The sequence below is a fragment of the Oryzias latipes genome, chromosome 10 (assembly GCF_002234675.1).
Source record: "Oryzias latipes chromosome 10, ASM223467v1".
NCBI lineage: Eukaryota > Metazoa > Chordata > Actinopteri > Beloniformes > Adrianichthyidae > Oryzias > Oryzias latipes.
In genome coordinates this window covers 15,326,759-15,343,474 of record NC_019868.2, presented here as the reverse complement: position 1 = coordinate 15,343,474, position 16,716 = coordinate 15,326,759, and the positions used below count along the sequence as shown (strand labels likewise).

At 39.0% G+C, this 16,716-nt stretch overlaps 2 protein-coding genes across 2 annotated transcripts; both read left to right on the top strand.

Annotated features, from left to right (window-relative positions):
* Positions 1 to 11,038: 11,038 nt before the first annotated feature.
* Positions 11,039 to 13,621, top strand: LOC111948069 (protocadherin alpha-C2-like). The gene is made up of 3 exons (XM_023959481.1): positions 11,039 to 11,113; positions 11,243 to 13,336; positions 13,610 to 13,621. The coding sequence occupies exons 1-3, from the start codon at positions 11,039 to 11,041 to the stop codon at positions 13,619 to 13,621; spliced, it is 2,181 nt and encodes a 726-aa protein (XP_023815249.1).
* LOC111948009 (protocadherin alpha-C2-like) lies at positions 13,607 to 16,370 on the top strand. Its single transcript, XM_023959179.1, has one exon. It carries the CDS (start codon positions 13,828 to 13,830, stop codon positions 16,270 to 16,272), a length of 2,445 nt encoding a protein of 814 aa, XP_023814947.1. The 5' UTR covers positions 13,607 to 13,827; the 3' UTR covers positions 16,273 to 16,370.
* Positions 16,371 to 16,716: the final 346 nt, after the last annotated feature.

The window sequence follows — 16,716 nt, the reverse complement described above, 5'->3', positions numbered from 1 at the left end:
GCTTTGAAATCAAACTTTAAATATATAAATGTGTCTTAAACATCTTTAAAACATGGAATAAAAATGTATCAATATATTTTTAAATTGATTGTTCTGCATCTTTTACTGTCACCTGTATAACAGGTAAAGACCTGATGAATTTCATATTATATATACTTTTTCAAAGTAATGTTTACGCAAACACAACACAAAAGTTCACATCTCCAAAATGCTTTGTATTATTTAACAGGAGCTGTCCATTTCTGTGGTGCTGATATCTCAGTGGTTGATCACATTTTCTGTTTTGAAAAATGTAAAGTGAGTAGATGTCCGCCAGAGGGCGCCTTGAAAAGTCAATATCAATTTCAATTGAAAAAAGTCCAAATATTTAAATTCTCTTCCCTTCGAAACACACCAAGTTCAACCACCTTAGGCTGAACTGGGTCCTTCATTAACAAGAAGAAGAGAAGAAAAAAGAAACAAAAGATAAAATAATCAAGCTCAATATTAAATCTGTGCTACCCTGAACAAGCAAATTAACAGAATGTATCAAATAATAATAATAACAAGGAGTAAAATACAACCTTTTTTTCTTTTCTTTTTTTTGGAAAGAGAACATAAAAAGTTGGTTATAAATCAATCTAATAAAATAGTTAATTCTCTAGTTATGCTTGTTTATCAGGAAAATAATTCAACATTTTAAACGCTAAGCTATTGAATACTTTTAATTTGTAATAAAAGATTATATATATATATATATATATATATGTTTTTTGTTTATTAATAAATAGTCTTTATTTGTAAGTCTGTCCCTTTATTTCTACTCAGCCGTGTTGAAGTATTTCTCCAGCAGATGGCATCATTGAGTAGGAATCATTTGATCTCAAGTGAAGAGTTTGGCTTCAGAGTTTTCTTTTTCAGTTTATTGTGAGAATAGTTTTAGTCTCATTTCATATAATGATGTCATTTTTTAAGTCTAACTTTTTTCAGGCTCCGGCAGCCCCGTAAGTGATGGTTCTGTGAAAGATTTCTATGTATCTATATACCCAGGCTGTGTCCCACCAAAGTGGGGTAGCCTAGACAGGGCACACATTCTTAACTCCCTCCTTCTCTTCCCCAAACCCTCCTCCTTCAGTGTGTTTGTGTGTGCACGTGTGTGTGTATGTGACTGGTCTAAGCCACACCACACTGCACCAGGGTCAGCTGAAAGAATTAGTTTAGCATTTTCTGTATAAATCTGTCTGTGTACAAACTGATTTTACACATTAGGCTTATAAACGTGTGTGCATCATTGTGAATTTGTTTTAGTTTGATTGAAGCAGTTCACATTATCTTGAACTGCAATGATATCATTGTTTAATTGTATTTTAATTGTCTACATAATTTTTTTTAAAATCTTTGTGCTACCGTGTAATTTCACTCAAGCAACAACTTGATAGATCAATGCAGAAATAATAACTGTTAAAAAAAACGAAAGCAAACATTTTTAACCTCTTTTTAACCCACATTTATCAAGTCGCATTTACATGAACCAATGTTGACTTTATATCAATTTCAGGTTAACTTTTAGCTACTAAACAAGTTCAGTTGAGGAAACCTAACAGGTCTTTATTTCATGGTCTTTGACTGCATACATTAGATTTTTTTTAATGGATCTTTTGGAAACTCTTTCGACTGTAGTGTCCCCATCATCATATAAAAGTTGGTCAGTATCTCGATATGTTAATATTTTATTAACTGGTGTTTTAATGGGAAAAATCACTGAAAAATTGGATCAATTAATACAATTTCTGTAATCTGTGACATTTAAAATTATTAGTTTTTATCAAATTACATTTTTTAGTTGATTTAAATCATCAAGTTTAACTTGATGTAAGTACTTTTTAAAAATACACAAATGCAAACATTTTCTTTTGCTTAATTGAGTTATTCCAGTGAACACAACCGTTCTTTATACTTTGGTTGAACTTGGATTGATTTAACATGTCTTTAGATTTAGTTACTAAAATTGCTGTAATTTGTTACATGTAATTTAATTATATTATTTGAAGTAAACATTTTGGATTCAGTACCACAATCCATTTTTTTATGTTCACAATAATCAATGTTTTTTAATAGCAGATCAAAATGTCACTCAGTGCAAGTCATTAAAATCCAGAAAGTGTTGTTTCTTTAATTTACAACGAACAAAAACGCAAATTCCTTTTAAATTTCTTTATTGCTCAGAACATTAAGCACGCTTGCATAAAAAAGGTTAATAATCAAGCTGTCCAGTTTTCTTTCTTGCCATTACAACTTTTTGACAGATTATTGCATTGTGATATTGAATAAAATGCATCTAATTTAAATAAATTATTCTCTCCAGTTATTTTTTCCCCCTGGTTTAACAACCCTTTGAGAGTATCACAATATAAAATGATAAAATGCATCAAATTGAGATGATTTTTCAAAAGATAGACCTCTTCAGTTTTTTTTGCCCCTGAACAATTTAGAAGAACTCAGAAACGTTCACAATAATAAATAACATGCATCACGTTCAGATATAACATTCTCCAGACCATATACTTTTCCAGCTGTTTTTTTCATGCTTTAACAACTTTGACAAAACATTCTCAATCTACTAATATAGAACATAACTTATTCCTTGGTCATAAGCAAAGCTAATGTAATGCAATGTCATGTATTGAACATGACATCATCTTTGGCTCAATTTCCATGAATAATGTTGTAGAGTCTTAAAGATGTGCTTTAACTCAGGTGGATATTTCAAGTTCGGTGCATAAATCAAACCAAACAACACGGCACAACCATGTGCTCGACGTGACAAATCTTTGATCACTTTAACGCTGTCGACAACATACAACAATACCAACATCACGTGGAGGATAGATGGGGGATCCAACCACCACTGCCATGGCACAGCTATCCAGCTCTGGATTCTTTGACTTGGTTGAAAATAAGTGGAAAGGTTGACATTTAATACAGTAATGTAAGGAGTTCAACATGTTATTCTTTCACTTGAACTTTTAGGATCTGGAATCCACACGCCTGGACATTCCATTTTGGGTTATATTACCACAGTAGTTAACTCTGCTTCAAGTCGCATAAACTATATTGTTGTTGTTTTTAATTTTTTTTAACGGAGAAGCATTTCTAGTGGTCTTTTGTAGTGTCGGTAAAAGTTTGCATTCATATTTAGGGACCGTCAAGAAATTAAGTACATTTTTCTTAAATAGATTTTATGTTATTGAACCCAATTGGTTCAAATCACTCTAAAATGGTAAAACTGATTGAGCACTATCAGGGACAACGGTTTACATGAGCTTTTTATATTTTTAAATATTTTTTTGTGTAAATGTCAACGTTTTTCTTCTTTTCAAATCATTCTAGAATAATAAATGTAACCTGCTGTCCCCGATAGTGCTCAATCAGTTTCCCTATTCTACAGTGATTTGGCATGATTGGGTGAAATAACGTAGAAGTTATTATAGAAAAATGCGAAAATATACATTTTTCAATTCAATTCAATTCAATTTTATTTGTATAGCCCAAATTCACAACAACCGTCGTCAAGATGGGCTTCATATCGGTATATTTACACATTCTTAATTTGTTGACGTTCTCTAAATATGAATAGAACGCCTTCCGACACCTCTTCCAAGTACAATCAGCATACCTGGCTCTTCTTTTGGCTTTGGTGCCTCATTGTTCCCGGAGAGAATGTTTGCCGAGTGTCCAATATCCAACTAACTTCACCTTGGTGAGTTTAATTGGCTTACCGGATACTCCTTCAAGACTTTCTCCGACTACGAGGTATACAATCAAGGCGTTCATGAGACACTCTTCTTAAATTGATCTCATGACTCTATAAAGGAGATGACACATTTTTATGACACAATTTAGACACAATGCACATTGCAGCAGTGTGACTGTGATATACAAAAGCTTTTAGAAAACCATTAATACGAACAGGTCTATATCGTATTCTAAGCCTTTTAAAATTAGAATATATCCATATACATGATAATATATTACCTTTGGGACACTAAAGAACCATTTTTAAAATAAAATATTAGTTATTTTCGCAGCTCATTCTCCTACCCGGATGCCGATCTTTGAGGGCACCGCCTTTCGCTCCTTGTAGTTGCCGTCCATTTCATGGCGTCATCCTAGAGCCGTCCACGGCAGCGTGTCTGTGCTTCGCCTACAAAGACAAACAACACCTGAACCTTTCTGCTGGCCTAAACCTGAAACTACATGCAATTTCACACCAATGGAAAGCACAGAAACAATCTTAAATTTGACATAGTCAAGAAGCCTCTAAAAGCTTAAGACCACCCAGCTACAGATAAGCATGTATAGTAACAACAGGTTAGTCTTAATGTGACCAACAAAATTCATACAATGAAACCCTTTCTGAAGAGCAAGACAAAAAACGACAACACTGGAAACTACATCACCATCTTGAGCACATGTACTTGGTGCTAAACTGGCAATAGGTCTGCCAAGCTACAACTAGCTTGGCAAAATACAAAATGCAGATGCATAAAGTAAGGAGCATTTTGGTTGGCAAAGTTATTAAAAAATAATATCAGAAACAGATTTGTTTGTGAATAGAAACAGTTTAGTAATACCTTATAACAAACGTTCTGCATGATTAAAGAAAAATAACTTTGAGGTTTTCAAACTGAAAACTTATCAAACCGACAAATACAGACTTAAATAATTGTCAAAATAGTCACTAACAAGAATAAATATTGATCCTTTACATTAATCCAGGGGAAAAAATTCAAACCAATGACACAATAGTTTCACTTTTTTCACTAAACTCTTCACTGTGGACTATTTTTGCATTGCGGAACACAGTATCAAAAAGCAAAACATGAACTTCCCTTAAAATATTTCAGATTCTAGCTTGTTTGTTTTTTGTTTTTAACACATTTTTGTATTTACGATAAATAGATATATTATTTTATATTTACAAATAAACATATAGTTAGTCAGGGACTGGGGGGGCAGTGTAGTGATCGCCTTACAGAAAAGGCCCTGGTTCAAATCCCAGCTGAGACCTTTTTGTGTGGAATTTCCATGTTCTCCCCCATGCATGTGTAGGTCTTCTCTGGGCACTCCAGCTTTTTCCCACAGTCCATACTTCAATGAGCCCGTACACACCGGGACGAATATTCGCCAGGCGTTATTCGCCAGCGTTTTTCGCCACGTTTTTTGTGTTCACACCCAGGCGATTTTCGCTGACGATGAGCGGAGTGAACATGCAATTTCATTCCCTGACATTAGATGGTGCTTAATGTAAAACAGAAATACTCCTGTACACAAGGTGGCGCCGCGCAACTTTACGCTTCTTAAAGTCGCTTTTCACTCAGAAGAAGAGAGCAAGTATTTACGCGCTTGTCAGAATCAAACAAAGAAAACATGAATATTTCAAGCACCAGTAGCTCCAACTGGTGCTTGGTTCGGGGATATTTTAGAATGTCCGTCATTATTGCTTCGCGGCAGTGTAGACGCTACTTGGTGTCTATCTTCTTCGCTGGTATGTGTGCTCAGCAAGGCAGTTTTGTGTTTGAGCGCCCCCAAGTTGTGTTTTACTGTAACTTCAGAAGCTCCAGACACGTGTGCAAAAGCGCCATTCTCATTGGTCGAATAGATTTCGACGCGAGGCGTCAAAAAAAAAAAACGAACCCGAGGCGGGTTTTTTTTTGACGCTTTGACGCGTGGTGTTTTTTCGCGTCGGTGTGCACACTCACATTGGTGCCCTTTGTTTAGTCACAAGCGTTAAACGTCGGCGAAAATCGCAGGCGAAATTCGTCCCGGTGTGAACAGGCCTAAAGATTGAATGTTATCTCGAAATTACCCTATAGGTGTGCATGAGTGCGTGGCCCTGCAACAGACTGGCAACCTGAAAAATAAAACGCATTTAACTTTAAAAGTAACTGTAAAGAAAAAATAGAAATCTAAGTAGTAAAGTAAACTAACTTAGGCTTTAATAGAGTCATTCATGAAGAGTCGAAAGACAGTACATCACAAGTCAAACTAAAACATTTGGAGAAGTTTTTGAGCGCAGTGTATCACAGAAAATCCATTGGAGGTCAATAAGTTCAACCAGAATTCATACTTAAGGCACACAGGGTTATAGAAGTTTTCCTATAATTGAACAAATTTAAGGATTTTAAGTGCGCTTCGTGGCTCAAATAAATACAGTGAGGGTTGCATAATTATGTTTAGGTCCATATTTTCACTTCTGACATTACATTTCCTGCATTGCAATGATCCCGACACAGGGTGTCTTTTGTTTAGAAAGGAAGTCATGTGAACCGCTGTCAAAAGTTACAAACTATTTCATATTCTTGAAAAGTTATTTTCTCTTTGTGTTCACATTTTATTTTGGTCTAAAACAACATTTTAATTATATTCATCATAGTAACAATAACATAAATAGGTCTACAAACCAGTGTCTTTTTTTTCTAAAGGGTGAAGAAAGGCTGTGCCTCTTGAGATGTTGAAGGTTGCAGACCCCTGAGTTAGTTGCTTTTTTGATTGTTGTATGAGAGGGCCAGTGTCTTTTTATTCTCCCCTCAGTTCTTTTTTTAGTAGTTAGTTAGTTAGTTAACATATGTTAAAACTGTAAGCCTGTAAAAAATATTTAAAATGTTTTACCTGCATGCATAACACATTGCCAAACTTACTGTTTGGACATGTTAGTGTAAATGGCGTATACTTATATAGCGCTTTCTACCCTCTTTCGAAGGCCCAAAGCGCTTTACAGTCACAGTCCCATTCACCCATGCACACACACATTCACGGCGACTCCGCTGCCAAACACTGGCGCCAACCTCCCACCAGAGGCAAGGTGGGGTTCAGTGTCTTGCCCAAGGACACTTCGACTCATGGGCGTGCAAGGCGGTAATCGAACCTGCAACCTTACGATCATGGGTTGACCGCCCTACCGCTGCACCACGGCCGCCCCGTAGCAGTGTAGCGCCCGTTCCATGTAACAAACGAATCGGTAAACAACTCATATATTGTAATACTATGGGTGTGATTTTTATGGTTTGGTGCCATCACAAATCACTATCAACTTCTAGTTGTTTTGTAGTTGATTACTGTCAAAATTCAGAATTGAAAAATTTCAAAATGTACTTCGAATCTAATAACTTAAAACTTTGTCTCTTTTACCCTCTCCAATCTTCAAAAAAACACCTTCAACTCCAGACAAGAAGTGTCTTTTAAATAAAATGTAAATTTAGTTGGGTAAAAACGAATACAAAAAATCAGTACAAGGTATGAATCTTATTAGTTCATAAATCCAAAAGTAACAAAGTACAAACTCAGAAAATGTCCCTTTTAAATAAACAAAATACCCTTTGCAGGCCTGTGTCGTCGCTCAGCAGCGTTGAGGTCTAAAACTTGGTGACCGCTTCACTCAAAAGCAAAACAAAATAAGCACGTGCAGTGTTTTTGTACTCACGGCCTCCTAATTCAGTCACTGCGGATTCTATGGTGTTTTGTATTGGAAATGAAAGAGGGAAGAGGAGCTTGACCAAAACTGGAACTGGAACTTCTATTGGTAAAAAGTAATTGAGTTAAATGTATTCAACCTAATTTCTTACGTCTATAAAACTCAATAATTGTTTATACAACACAAATTTACATATTTATTTAACTAAATGTCATATTACTACCAATTCAATTAATTTTTTTTCCATCTTAATTAATAATAATTCTTGAACTCTCATATGTCTAAGTTTGAGCCGGCAGATGTACTCATTTGTATAACAATAAAATGAATGAAAAAATATGCACAGAGTGCATAAATTCATTCAAAAAAATTCCATCATTGACATTACAAAATTGATAGTAGGGGTGCTATATAAACTCATCATCCTCGCCCTCCCTCTCACTCATGGTGCAGAGACTTAAGCAATGTAGGACAACATAACTCGTCAAAACACAGTAAAACAGCTAAACAACTAAACACACACTTAAACCCAAATAAGTCCAGACAGGCAAAGGGAATGGTATCCCACAATCCCTTGCGGTGCCGATCTAACAGCAGCACCAAAATTACACTTACTTAATTGAATTAATTTGAATGAAAGTAAAATAACTGTCTGATAACTACGTGTTATTTTTAAGTTGACTGAACTCAAAAAATGATTTGTCTTAACGGTGGAAAAAATATTATCTGAGCTTCGTCATCCACTAAAGTATCTTCAAATGGACACGCCATGCTGCTTCACCTCTCTGAAAACAAACTAACCTTCATTAAACCTGCTCCATGAGGTTACGTTCAGAGCATGAGTTGCCATGGCAACTTGACCTACCCTGAAACATACCTCCATTTCTGGAACCGAAAGCTGAGGTTATCAACTTCCTTAGCTTCAAACTAACCTGCTTTCTGGAATACCCCCCTGACTCTCGTTCGATGTTGACTGACTGAGCACAACCTGGTCCCAGCGGGAACTTTCTGGATCCCCGTCAGATATCCACATGAAAAATCCAAGAGCGCGTCCTGGTCCTTCAACAGTATTCCATACGCTCTGAACTCCTTTGGCGAAATTCTGCATCCACCACCGTCAGAGAATATAAATCAATAAAAACTTTCAACACGCTTCCAGCTTCTGACCGTAGTCTGTTCAACACGCACACAGTTTTTTCAGTCGTCCCGCCCTCAGATGTTGTGATTGGATTAACATCCTAAACCAACCAATAACACTCAAAGAAAAATCCCTTGATGGACAATCTGACATCCAATTAGATTAGCCTACACTCAAGCCCACACAACCGGTGGCTCCGGAGCCGCATGCGGCTCTTTCATATCTGTACTGCGGCTCTCTGTGTTTTGGTAAAATAACTATCATGTTCTAAGACTGACGTGGTGCCTTTAACCCTTGTGCTAGAGCGAGCAGGCAGGAAGAGAGCAGCGTGAACGCCCGGAGGGGGCGTGTCTGCAGCTGTGAAGCCGACCAGAGTCTGGTATGGGATAGAAAGTTTTTCTGGAAAGACAGTCAGTGGCGCGATCTCGTAGCGGACACATGAATGCCCCCCAAAAAAGCCTTTATTCCCCCCTAGACTAAAAAACACCCATTTCCACATCAAATGAATTAAATTTACGTTAGGGCGCCCCCACTATCTTGTCATCTTGCTGCTACGATGACCGTATGTTGCGCTGTCTGTGTAGAACATGCTGGAGCCCCCCTCCAGCGTGCACGCGGGTGAAAACAAAGAACAGGGCTTAGACTCACCGCTTGTGATTCCAGACGCACAACAAACTAACAGCTGCTTCATTCATAAAATTGATAAAATTTATTGGGTTTACTGGATTTAAAGAAGAAGAAAAAATAGATAGGAGTCTGCATCAAAGTGAGTTTGTTTCCATCATCTCACTCATCTTAACTCTGGGTGTTTGACAGACAGAAAAGTCTATTCAAGGTTGTGGAAAATGGACAAAAGATCAAAGGAAACATCACGCTCATAAAGAATAAAAATAATTAAAATAAATAATTAAATAAATATCCTGACAACATTGTGAATCAATACAAGTATTGCTAAATGAACTATCGTGATATATTGGCAAAAATATTTTTTCTAACACCCTTACTGTTGGGGCTCCCTGTGCTTTCATTTCTGTGGGAAACTGATCCAAATGGCTCTTTGAGAGGTTCAGGTTGCCGACTCCTGCTTTATACACTTACAGTAACTTCAAAAATAATTTAAAAAAATAATAAAACACTGATAATACTTCATTTAAAATCTTTGCCAACAGTTTACCTTAACATAAATAACTTCACTGTTTATCTAAAGACAATATAAACAAATATAGATGTTTTTATATATTACAAAGGGAAATAGTACTGGGCATAAGAATTATTTTACATTTAATGGTAAGTCCGCCCCTGCTTCCACTTTATTTGAATATGCCAGCATGCGTTACATAAGGGAAAAAAAAGCGACTAATACATTTATACCTATGTACATGTATATACTCCCTTGACCCCCCCCCCCCCCCCCCCCCCCCGTGTAAAAGGTTAAAGGAGTATATGTATGTAGCACTTTACTACAATTGCATTAAGGTCACAGCCCCATTTACCCACACAAACACATTCACACATTGATGGCAGCTCCATTGCCTGACTTACTTTAACCTGGAACTACCAGCTGCGACAACCACGAGGGCCTCCATACAAGTAATAAATTAGGCAACAAGGAGAGAGTGAAGCGTCTTTACTTATATACAATCTTTGTTTTGAAGCGCAAACAGCTTTGCTGTTTTAAAAATGAGAAAAAATTAAGATATTCTAAATTTTCTGATGTATCCTAAATTTTAAACACCTGTAGGAAAATCTACTATTAGTATCACTTCATTCATTCTTTTTTCAAGTTAAAGTACAGCCTTATATCCTTGTGTTCTTAAATGTGCCTATTTTTGTACCTCTTTGAAATCAAGATGTCTCCCAACCGACACCAGCAAATAGTTAAAACCAAAGATTTAAAAAGGGACAAGGCAAGTATTCATGAGAGGGGACAAAGTATTTTGTTTAAGTGTATTTTTGACACGCCTCTACCAAAAAGACAATCAGTTTGAACAGGAAGAAGAAACAATGAAAACACAAGGAACTCACTTTAATGCACAAAATTTGTTGAGAACAGGTTCTAACACATTTTAAATGTTTATTTTAAACAAATCGAAACCACAAGACGAGTTATTGAGAATGTACAGTGTCGTTCACATGGTGTCACTGTTGAACACCAAAGCACATCCTCTTTCACGGTGACGTCCCAGTTCTTTTCACTGGGCGTGTGTGGATCACATCAGCTGCTTGAATAAGATGATTTTCGTTCTAAATCTCGTGACTTTTCTGAGACATTCTTACGTTTTTGTTTTGACGGATTTCTAATAATCCCAAAAACCTGCTGGATCTTAAGTGAGAACATCATGTTTTGGACAGCGCAGCAGAGGATGGCGCTTTGGGCTGCTTCTTTTGTCTTCGCTGCAGTGTGGCCCTGTGCGTTCTCCGTGACACGGTACTCTATAACCGAGGAGATGGAGCGCGGCTCTGTTGTGGCCAACCTGGCTGCGGATCTGGGACTTGATCTAAATTCCCTGCAAGACCGAGAGGTAAAACTCGATATATTTACAAACAAAAGATATTTAGATTTCAACAAAAAGACGGGAGAGCTTTACATAGTGGAAAACATTGATAGGGAGTATTTATGTCCAGCTAAGCCCACATCCTGCTTTCTAAAGCTCGACGTTGTCATAGAAAACCCATTACGCATCTTCAACATTGAGCTCGGGATTACAGACATAAACGACAATGCTCCGCATTTCCGTCGAGACAAAGTCGAGTTGGACGTTTCTGAATCTGCGGCACCGGGGGAAAGGTTCTCTCTGCCCAACGCTGTGGATCCAGACGTGGGCATAAACACTATTAAAACGTACAAACTCAGCGCGAGCAAACATTTCACCATCGAGATTCAGACGGGCAGTGACAGGACTCAGTATGTGGATTTGGTTTTGACCAAATCTTTAGACAGAGAGGAGACAGCAGCGCACCATCTAATCCTGACAGCCGTGGATGGAGGTGTCCCTGTGCGCTCCGGCACCGCAATCATCGTGGTCAGAGTGCAGGATACGAATGATAACCCTCCGCGCTTCGACAATCAGATTTACACAATTAACATGACAGAAAACACTCCAATAGGCACCGCAGTGACGAGGCTTAACGCAACAGATCTCGACGAGGGTCTGAACGCAGAGATAGTGTACTCATTCACCCTCTACACGTCAGAAAAAACACAAGATGTGTTCGCACTAAATTCAAACACGGGAGACATAACCGTGAAAGGGATGATAGATTATGAAGATATGAAAATGTACGAGATGCACATCGAGGCCAGAGATAAAGGGACACACCCACTGCTAGGATCGTGCAAAGTAGTCGTTTACGTGACAGATGTGAATGACAATTACCCAGAAATTACCATTCAGTCTGTCAAAAACACAGTACCTGAAAACATACCTGTAGGGAGTGTGGTTGCGCTAGTGGAAACAAGTGACAGAGATATTGGAGAAAATGGAAAAGTCAGCATATCTATTCATCACGCGATGCCTTTTATTTTGAAAAAATCATCAGATAAACCGGAACAATATGAACTCATTGTATCCGAGGCTTTAGACCGTGAGAAGGTCCCAGAATTTGAAATTAGGTTGATTGTAACAGACTCAGGCACGCCCCCCCTGTCTGACAATGAAACGATAACAGTACGTTTATTGGATGTAAATGATAATGCTCCGAAGTTCCCCAAGTCCACTTATACCATCCGTGTGATGGAGAATAATGCTCCTGGGTCCCTGTTGGAGTCTCTGAGTGCATTTGACCCTGACCTCCATGAAAACCAGTATCTGGTTTACGTCATCATAGAGAAGGAGATCGCCAACACCTCCGTGTCCATGCTGTTCTCCATCAATCCAGAGGATGGGAAACTTTATGCACTGAAAACCTTTGACTATGAGATTGAGAAGGAGTTTCTTTTCCACATCGAGGCCAGAGACTCTGGCTCTCCTCCTCTCAGCAGTAATGTGAGCGTCCACATCATCATTGTGGACCAGAACGACAACGCTCCTGTCATTGTGTCTCCATGGCGTGCACACGGCTCTGTGGTGGAGGAGAAGATTCCCAGATCCACAGATAAAGGCTCCCTGGTTGCCAAGGTGATCGCTTTGGACACGGACTCTGTGCACAACTCTCGGATTACATACCAGTTCCTCCAGGTGACTGATGCCACCTTGTTCAGTCTGGACCAATACAACGGAGAGATCCGGACCATGAGGATGTTCAGTTACAGAGACCCGCGCCACCAGAGACTGGTTGTTGTTGCCAAGGACAACGGGGAGCCGGCTCTCTCTGCTACAGTCACCATCAAGCTGTCAACAGAGGAGACTGCTGTTAAGGCCTACTCTGACATGACTGAGGTGCCTCTGGAATATGACATCTTTTCAGACCTCAACCTGTATCTGGTGATTGGTCTGGGCTCGGTGTCTTTTCTCCTGCTCATCACCATCTTGGTCACCATCGTGCTGAAGTGTCAGAAAGCCAAGCCCAGCAAAGCGGCTCCTCCCAGCAGGAACAGTGTGATCAGTGAGAGGAACTCCACCATCGCAGACTCCACTCTGGTGTCCAACGATGCCTACTGGTACAGTCTGTTTCTGGCAGAGACCAGGAAAGGGAAGCTGGTGGTTAGACAGCCTGTGCCAAAGGGCTCCAGATACATCGTGTCCAGCATTCCAAGAGGGACAGGACTCACAGACACTAGTGACTCAGCTGCCTCCACTCTGCAGGTAAGATCTTCACTTAGTTTTACACTTTTGCTAATATAGTCATTCGATTCAAGAAAAAGAAAAGACACACATTTAAACCTTTCTTTGAGGTTTTTAAACACTTTTAAAATTTATTAAAAAGAAAATAAAGTAACTTATCTATAGAAAAAGATAAGTGTTAATATTAAAAATAGCTGAAACCATAATTTTTTTAAACATGCGATGCTCAATTGATTTTGGTTGTGAGTCATTTTCAAATGGGTGGCGCTGTTTAAATAATAAAATTCCACCCAGACGGCGCCATAACGCGGAACCGTTGTCTTTGGGACGCACAGTGAACTGAACAGCTCCGTGGTGCTGAAAATCGCTGCGGCAAAAAAAGCGTTCCTCTTCTCAAAAAATCGGCGCACATTTTTTAAATGCTTTTTCTTTATGAAGGGGATAACTGTTCAGATTGCAATATTTTCCACGCCGTCTAATCCTAACACAAAACAACGAGACCCGTTGCAACAATGGATGCCTGGAAAAGGTACGTCCCGCTTGTAACAATCCTTTTTTCGTCATTTACGGCTCAGATATCAAGCACGCTAACTCATTATTCCATTCCGGAGGAGATGAAAGAACGATCGGTTGTTGCTAATCTCGCAGCTGATTTGAGGCTGGATGTGAAAACACTGAATGAGAGGAAGATGCGCCTAGACGTGATCGCTAACAAGAAATTTCTGGATGTGAACAAAGAGACCGGGGAGCTTTACATCGTGGAGAAAATTGACAGGGAATATATATGCAATACAAAAATAACATCGTCTTGCTATCTCCGACTGGAGGTCACCTTAGAAAACCCAATAAGGATTTTTAATATCGACGTGGAGATTTTGGACATGAACGACAACGCCCCGCAATTTCGCCGAGACACAATTTATCTGGATGTATCAGAAGCGGCGCCTAAAGGAGAGAGATTCTCGCTCAGTAACGCAGTTGATCCTGATGTTGGATCCAATTCAGTGAAAACATATTATTTAAGTGAAAGTGAATATTTTAACATTGAGGTTCAAACAGCGAGAGATGGATCAAAAATTTCGGAACTGATTTTGTTAAAACAGTTGGATCGGGAGCAGCAGGCCGTCCATCATTTAATACTCACTGCTGTAGACGGAGGAAAACCAGCTCGTTCAGGCACCGCCAGCGTTATTGTTCGTGTTTTAGATACAAATGATAACACACCTACATTTGATAAATCCCTGTATAATGTTAAAATCATGGAAAACTCTCCTATTGGAAGTCTGGTTCTTCATCTTAATGCCACAGATTCCGATGAAGGATCCAATTCAGACATAACTTATTCATACAGTTTATATACATCAGAGAAAACTCAGGAAACATTTTATTTGAATCCAACTAGTGGTGAAATTACTGTGAGGGGAATGTTGAACTATGAAGAATTCAACATTTATGACATGGAAGTGATAGCAACAGACAAAGGAGCCAACAGTTTATCAGGTCAGTGTACCATAAAAATTCTAGTGGAAGACATGAATGATAATCATCCTGAATTATCCATCAAATCCTTTCAGAGTCCAGTGAGTGAAGACATCAAGTTAGACACAGTGATCGCTGTAGTGAGTGTGAGTGACAAAGACTCAGGGGAAAATGGAATAGTTGATCTTCACATTCCTGATAATATGCCTTTCAAACTGAGAAAGTCCTCTGATAACTATTATGAATTAGTGGTTTCAGAGGCTTTAGACCGTGAGAAAGTCCCAGAATATGACATCACCTTCACTGTGACTGACAGAGGTTCTCCACCTTTGTCTGACAATGAAACCATGACTTTAGAGCTGCTGGATGTAAATGACAATGTCCCACAGTTCCCCAAGTCCTTTTATACCATCCGTGTGATGGAAAATAATGCCCCTGGGGCCCTGTTGGAGTCCCTGAGTGCGTTTGACCCTGACCTCCATGAAAACCAGTATCTGGTTTACGTCATCATAGAGAAGGAGATCTCCAACACCTCCATGTCCATGCTGTTCTCCATCAATCCAGAGGATGGGAAACTTCACGCACTGAAAACCTTTGATTATGAGATTGAGAAGGAGTTTCTTTTCCACATCGAGGCCAGAGACTCTGGCTCTCCTCCTCTCAGCAGTAATGTGAGCGTCCACATCATCATTGTGGACCAGAACGACAACGCTCCTGTCATTGTGTCTCCATGGCGTGCACACGGCTCTGTGGTGGAGGAGAAGATTCCCAGATCCACAGATAAAGGCTCCCTGGTTGCCAAGGTGATTGCTTTGGACACGGACTCTGTGCACAACTCTCGGATTACATACCAGTTCCTCCAGGTGACTGATGCCACCTTGTTCAGTCTGGACCAATACAACGGAGAGATCCGGACCATGAGGATGTTCAGTTACAGAGACCCGCGCCACCAGAGACTGGTTGTTGTTGCCAAGGACAACGGGGAGCCGGCTCTCTCTGCTACAGTCACCATCAAGCTGTCAACAGAGGAGACTGCTGTTAAGGCCTACTCTGACATGACTGAGGTGCCTCTGGAATATGACATCTTTTCAGACCTCAACCTGTATCTGGTGATTGGTCTGGGCTCTGTGTCTTTTCTCCTGCTCATCACCATCTTGGTCACCATCGTGCTGAAGTGTCAGAAAGCCAAGCCCAGCAAAGCGGCTCCTCCCAGCAGGAACAGTGTGATCAGTGAGAGGAACTCCACCATCGCAGACTCCACTCTGGTGTCCAATGATGCCTACTGGTACAGTCTGTTTCTGGCAGAGACCAGGAAAGGGAAGCTGGTGGTTAGACAGCCTGTGCCAAAGGGCTCCAGATACATCGTGTCCAGCATTCCAAGAGGGACAGGACTCACAGACACTAGTGACTCAGCTGCTTCCACTCTGCAGGTATTTATCCTAAAGCAAGTTTGTCTACTTTTCATTTTTTTCTACTAATATATGAATATAAGTTATAGATGTTGAAACTTTTTTTCCTCTAATTTATTTTGTCAATTTCAAAAATATCCATGATCACCTCAAACGCATACATTTATTGATTTCTAAATGATTTCTACCAGTTAAATTAAAAACAGATTTCCTTCTTATATTAACTCTAAAATATTTTAAATTGATTGGAAAATTTCAAAGCTTTATTTATGAATGTTTATCTTGTGCTGAGCTTTTAATTTTTTATATTTAATTTTTTTTAGGACAAATGTAAGTTCGTAAAAATGCCCTGAAAACGTCTTCTGTTTTAAACTGCAATATGATATTGGTTAAAAAACACATTTATTCTTGCATTGAAAAAAAAGCCTTAGGGACTTCTCATTTACTTCTGTAGATGAATAAGTACATCTTTACAAGTTTAAAAGAATATAGATAAGTTATGTATATATTTCC